The 7,028-nt window shown below is 35.2% G+C and overlaps 1 protein-coding gene across 1 annotated transcript; it reads left to right on the forward strand.

Annotated features, from left to right (window-relative positions):
* The first annotated feature begins 1,298 nt into the window (after positions 1 to 1,298).
* LOC126075533 (olfactory receptor 12-like) lies at positions 1,299 to 2,234 on the forward strand. The gene has a single exon (XM_049883376.1). It carries the CDS (start codon positions 1,299 to 1,301, stop codon positions 2,232 to 2,234), a length of 936 nt encoding a protein of 311 aa, XP_049739333.1.
* The last annotated feature ends 4,794 nt before the right edge of the window (positions 2,235 to 7,028 follow it).

Consider the following 7,028-nt stretch of genomic DNA (forward strand, 5'->3'; position numbering starts at 1 on the left):
ATTCGTAAGATAAGAATTAAAAAATACTTCCTCTCTGTACCTCTCTACTGTATTTTATTTAAGAACAGTTTATGGTCACAATAATGTAAACTAAAATAAATATAATTCAAGCTTGTGTCAATACACATTTATTATACTTTTTTATTTATAACTATCTTTGAATTGTCCTGTGTGCCTTTATGTTATTCATATGCATAAATCTTTTTATTTATAATTTGGTTTGCCTATATCTGAAAAGACAGAAAACTCTCTGAATGAGATCTTAGAACCCTCCATTTGCATTTCAATATTCAAAATCTGAAGAGGAAAATAGAAGGAAGAAAGTGAAAGAGGAAGAAAGGGAGGAAGGAAGAAAGGGAGATAAACAATAGAGCCTGATTTCATTGTGCTTAGTGAACATAAGCAAGAATCACTTCAGTTTTTAGCAAATAAACTGTGTCACTAAGACTGTGTATACCATAACAGGGGCACAAGTAATGGAAAACAAAGATATGAGGTTAATGTGTAAAAGACAGTGGTTCTATTTGTTAGATGACTTTTCATGATGTCTGGAATCTTCTTTCTACTAGAAGGAAGACATATGTAATCATGTATCATTTTCTTATAGTAGGCAAAAAAAAAAAACTAAAATAAATGTTTATTATTTTTAGAAAATGAAACTGTCAGTTGAGCCATATTTTCACTCTAAATAAAAATCTGAAGTAACTGACATTGTCTGTGAGAAATAGTCTCCACTCAGGAAGGCAACTTTCAATGGTAGAAAACTGAAAATGAATCAAGAAATCAAAAAAATCTTGGTTCCAGATATTTACCTAGAATCTCCATTTTCCCAGAGCACACCTAGAGGGGTAGTTTGCATCAATTGCAAATAAATATATCTAAAAGATGAACCAATCACATTGAATTGTTCCCTAGGAAAAACTTGTTTTAATCCAGTATTAGCATTTATTACTGTTTTGGGAAATATTGGGAAAAATACGATGGAGCAAAAAATTTTCCATGCTAATTCACCAGTTCTGTTATTTTTTACTAAAACAGGTATTCTGGTTACTTGTTTCTTTCCTTTTTTCCTATCCCTCCAGTTGCAGTAAGGTAAGTGCTAGGCTGCTAACCAAAAGGTTGGTGGTCAAATCAATCCAGTTGCCCCATAGGAGAAAGACCTGGTGATCTGCTCCCATAAAGATTACAGCCTAGAAAACCCTATGGGGCAGTTCTACTTTGTCACATGGCATCTCTATGAGTTGAAAATCAACTTGATGGCACCTAACAACAACAACAGTTGCACTTACGCCTCAGGCATGAAGAGCGAGATGAGTAGGAATTACTCAGAGTTGACAGAGTTTATTCTACTGGGATTCAGAACCGCTCCTGGGCTACAGATCCTCTTATTCCTAGTGATTTTGCTAATCTACATAGTCATTGTGGTGGGAAATATCAGCATGATAATTGTCATTAAGGTGGACTCCAGACTTCACATCCCTATGTATTTCTTCCTCAGAAACTTGTCCTATTTAGACCTCTGCTACCCCACTGTCATTGCTCCCAAAATTCTAGCGAACTTCTTGTCTAACGAAAAGAAAATTTCTTACAGTGGCTGTATAGCCCAATTTTTCTTCTTTGCCCTCTTTGTCACAACTGAATGCTTTCTTCTGGCTGTGATGGCATTTGATCGATTCTCAGCCATTTGCTCTCCCCTCCTTTACCCTATGCACATGTCCCAGAAGGTCTGTGTTCGGTTGGTAACTGGTTCGTATATCTGTGGAGTCATTAACTCCGTAGTACACACAGGTTTCACCTTCAGTTTGCGTTTCTGTGAAGAAAACAGATTGGACCACTTTTTCTGTGATGTCCCAGCCCTGATTGAGATCTCATGTGTTGACACCTTTGTGAATGAGATTGTGCTGTTTGTTCTCTCTGCTTTTATTGTCATCACTACGACAATGGCTATTCTGATATCTTATGCTTATATCCTCTCCACTGTCTTGAAGATCCCCTCGACTCAGGGCAGGAGTAAGACCTTCTCCACCTGTGGTTCCCATATAGCAGCGGTAAGCTTATTCTATGGGACTGTGTTCTTCATGTATGCTCAACCTGGGGCCATTGCCTCACCCCAGCAAAACAAGATTGTTGCTGTGTTCTACACACTTATAATACCAATGCTCAACCCTCTAATATACAGTCTGAGAAACAGAGATGTGAAAGATGCTGTGAAAAGAATATTATGTGGGAAATGATCCTCTCACTGATGTTTTTAAGACCATCAGTTAGTGGACACGATTTGTTTTCTAAGACTTCTAGTTCAAAATATGTCTGGTCCCAGAATTTTTATATCTAAATATGTACTCAGTGTATGGCATGTGAAATACTGTAAAAATGTAGTTTTACCACCTAGAAACAACCACTGTAAGCATTTTATTCTACTTTCTTATAATATTTATTTATTAATCAAATGTAAATAAATTAAATTAAATTAAATGTATATGTATACATTTATGTATGCACACATGCATGTATATGTATTTCAAAATTGGGACCACACTTTAGGAATTTTTTCATTGTTACCTTTTCACTTAACTCATTTTGTTTACAGAAAAACATTTATCAATGTCATTAAATAGTCTATAAATGTATGAATTTTGATGTTTTTATAACATTGTAGAATATTGATGCACCATTATTAGCTTAAACAGCACTTCTTACTACACATTTCCTGCACTGCAATGGGATATGAAATGATTCAAGGATTTATCTTTGTGGGATCACGTTGACAACAGCATCTCAAAAGGTTAGGTGAGAAGCTTAGGAGGCAGTTACTGTATGCTGATGGTGGTGGAGTAATTTGGAAAGGGATGGCAAGAACAGTTATACAACTTGAAGAATGTAAACAATGTTACTAGACTGTACATGTAGAATTTGTTGGAATGGTGTATCTTTTTTCATGTATAGGTTGGAGTTGACTCAACTGCAACAGGTTTTTTTAATGTACATTTTCATAAAAAACATTAAAAAGATATCTTTAGTATTTTGATAGAAATTGCATTAAACTTGTACATAAATTTAGGGAAAATTGACATCTTTGCCATATTGCATCTTCCAATCCTTGAGCACCGTATGTCTCCCAATTTATTTAGATCTTTGATTTGCTTTGTCAGCATTCTCTAGTTTTCATCATATAAGTCCTATAGATGTTCTATTTACCACTTTTTTTAACAGTTCTATATGATATTTTTTATTTGATGTACATTGCCAATATATAAAATAGAATTGATTTTTTTTTAAAAAGTCATTTTTAGAACTGTTTGAGGTATCCAGAGAATTTGGAAAGACAACAGAGTTCCCATACACTGTACACAGTTTTCTTTATTGTTAACATTTACATTAGTATACTAAATTTGTTATGATTAGTAAAAAAATATTGGTATATTAACTAAAGTCCATACTTATTCAGATTTCTTTATTTGTTATTTGATGTCTTTTTTCTGTTTCAAGATTCCAACCAGGATACCATATTACATTTAGTTATCATGTCTCTGTAGGCTCCTCTGGTTTTAACAGTTTTTAGACTTCCCTTGATTTGGTGGAGCCCTGGCGGCACAGTGGTTAAGAGGTCAGGCTGCAAACTAAAGGACTGGGAGTTTGAATCCACCAGCTGCTCCTTGGAAACCCTATAGGGCAGTTCTACTCTGTCCTATAGGGTCGCTATGAGTTGGAATTGACTTGACAGCAACCGGTTTAATTTTTTAGTTTGATTCGATGACCTTAGCAGTATTTAGGAGTACTTGTTAGGTATTTTATAGACTGTCTTTTTATTCAAATTCATCTTATGTTTTTCTCAAGATTAGATGGAGGTTGTGGGTTGCTGGGAGGAAGATCACAGGGCTAAGTGCCATTTTCATCACCTCATATCAAGGGTAAATACTATCATCATGAGTTATCACTGTTGATGTTGACCTTAATCACCCAGCTAAGATAGTGTTTGTCAGGTTTTTCCACTGTAATGTTACTGTTTTTCTTCTACTTTCCATATTACACTCTTTGGATGGAAGTTACCGTGCACAACCTATGCTTAAGTAATGGGGAGCTTTGTTTAAACTTTGTGATGGCAGAGAATTGTGTGGAATTCTTCTGCAGGGGAGGATTGTCTGTTCTTCATTTATTATTCAATCATTTATTTATTTGGTGTGGACTCATGACTATTTATTTTGTACTTTTTTTTTTTTTGAGTTATAATCCAACCCTTTGTGTTTTTTTGCTCAAATTATTCCAGATTTGCCACTGGAAGTTCTTTCAGTTGGCTTCTGTGTTTCTTTGGCATATCCTATTTATATTCATTATTATAAACTATTATTTAACTTTATTTTGTCATTTTAAGTATTTTTTGTTCTTTCTGCATTCCTCCTTTTTGTATTTTTCTATTGAGAAAATAATTTCCTGCTGTTTACCTCTTTAAAAAGAATAAGCCTATATTATATTATGTCAATTGTATTTATATTTAGCACATAGTGTTACATTTTTTACTTTTTAAATTTTATAACCAAATTATTTAGCTCATTTTTCATGAGCTTTTGTAAAATTATACATGCCTTTCAGTTGTCCTTGCACTATAAATAAATAACCTGGTGTGTGAGAAACTTTTTTTTCCTGAAAATGTTTTGTACCATCATAACAGATGTTGTTAGGTACGGTCGAGTTTGTTCCACTTATAGCGACCCTATGTACAACAGAATGAAACACTGCCTGGTCCTGCACCATGCCCACAATCATTACGTTTGAGCCCACTGTTGCAGCCACTGTGTCAATCCATCTCATTGAGGGTCTTCCTCTTTTTCATTGACCCTATCCTTTACCAAGCATGATGTCCTTCTCCAGGGACTGATGAGACTACAGTTTTATAGATATTTTGAAACATATACTTTATATGCCTATATGTAGAAAAAATAGTTTTTCATTTTAATCATTAAAAGCCAAATCACATTTATTGAAGTCATGTATTATTTTATGCTCTCTTCCTGTATTGCAGTTTAAAATTTATGGTTATATTTGTTTCTTTTTGTGTCCTGCAACAACAAATGAATGCCTCCTTAGCAAAGATTATGCCTTATGCTTCCCTGAGTATTTCCAAGTGCTTATAGTTTCTCTCTTTCCCTTAGTTTAAATATTCTCTTTTCCTTTAAACACACTAAAGTTAATAAGAAAAAAAAGACTATAAAAGTTAACCAAGCAGATTTCAATAATAAGGAAAACTTCTAGAAAGTATAACAAACATAATGTAAAGTTAAAAACTTAGGTTAAAACCTAAAATTAAAACGAAGCTGAAAACCTAAATACAGATGAGGCAAGACTGAAGAAAGAATAAGAATAGTTACATAAACACACCAAAGATGAAGAGATAGATGACGTGAGAGTGAAGTCTAGGATAGGGATTATATATAGTATGAGAAAGTCCATAATTTGTCTTTTTGGAATGCCAGAATTAAAGAAGAGAGCTGGTGCAATGATCCGAAACAGAATAAATAATCATGAAGTACAGAGGGTTATAGTAAAAATTTAGAAAACCACAAACCAAGAGAAGCAGCCACGATGAAAGAGAAGATGACTATTACCTTTTATTGTTGTTAGATGCCTTTGAGTCAGTTCCGACTCATAGCGACCCTATGTACAACAGAAGGAAACATTGGTAGGTTGTGTGCGATCCTCACAATGGTTGCTATGTTTGAGTTCATTGTCGTAGCCACTGTGTCAATCCATCTCGTTGAGGGTCTTTCTCTTTTTTGCTGACCGTCTACCTTACCAAGCATGATGTCCTTCTCCAGGGAGTTATCCCTCTTGATAAAACATCCAAAGTATGTGAGATGAAGCCTTGCCATCCTCGCTACCAAGGCGCACTCTGGCTGCACTTCTTCCAGGCCAGATCTGTTTGTTCTTCTGGCAGTCCATGGGCCATTGCATAGCCAATATTCCTCGCCAACACCATACTTTAGAGGCATCTATTGTTCGTCAAAGCAATGGATTTGTTTGGTTTTGGTATCTATATAGATGTAGATACCCAAAACCAAACAAATGCATAAAGGTTGAATTTCCTGAATCATAAGGTGTTTTTTAGTGTAGAAGATAACAACACGTTGTTTCCGAAAAGGTCATACAAATTACACTCCCATCATTAGCCTATGAGATGCCATTTTAATTCACATCCTTACCCATGTATAACAATCATAATTTTATAAAATATGGACTCTCATAGTTCATAATATCTCATTGTGGATTTACTGTGTATTTTCCTGATTTTATCAATTGCTTTTTTTTTTGCATCTATTGAAATGATACAATATGATTCCTCCTTTGCTCTTTTAATGTGGTGAATTATATTAATTGACTTTCTATAGTGAAATTAACTTTACATTCCTGGGATATAACCAACTTAATCACATTATGCTGTGCTTTTTATATACTGCTGAATGCAATTTCCTAAAGCTTTATAATCAAATCCTGCTTTAACATGGTAAGTGGGGTTTCAAAATACTATTATCCTAAAAATACGGGACCCATTATTGTGAAGTGAATGGTATGACCTGGGCAAACACTAGCAGAGCTGGTCAGGATCTAGGGTTTCTGGCTCCAGAAATAAACCCTGGACTGAGCTGCAGTTTGCTGCCATCTAGCGGCTGCTGCCTACGCTAATCTAAAGACCTGGAGTACTGTGACAGAAGGGAACGTCAAGGACCGTGAACTCTACATGTATCCTAGTTAGTTTTTTCCCGTTATATTGCTACGAGAAAGAGAGATTTGGTTGGAAATGACTGAAAACGTTAGAAGCCCCCCCCTTCCTTTTTTCCTGAGATAAAGTTGCGTAGCATCGTCAGCCCTGTTTTCCCTCCCCTCCCTTTCTTCTCCTCCCTCACTGAAAATAAGCCCTGTAAGAGCTCATTCCCTGTTTCAGAATAGGGTTGGACAAAAAACAAAAAACAGGAAGCCAAACCCATTTTGGTGGTTTCGATTCTGACTCACAGCGACCCTATAGGGCAGAGTAA

The sequence above is a fragment of the Elephas maximus genome, chromosome 4 (genome assembly GCF_024166365.1).
Source record: "Elephas maximus indicus isolate mEleMax1 chromosome 4, mEleMax1 primary haplotype, whole genome shotgun sequence".
Classification (NCBI taxonomy): Eukaryota; Metazoa; Chordata; class Mammalia; order Proboscidea; family Elephantidae; genus Elephas; species Elephas maximus.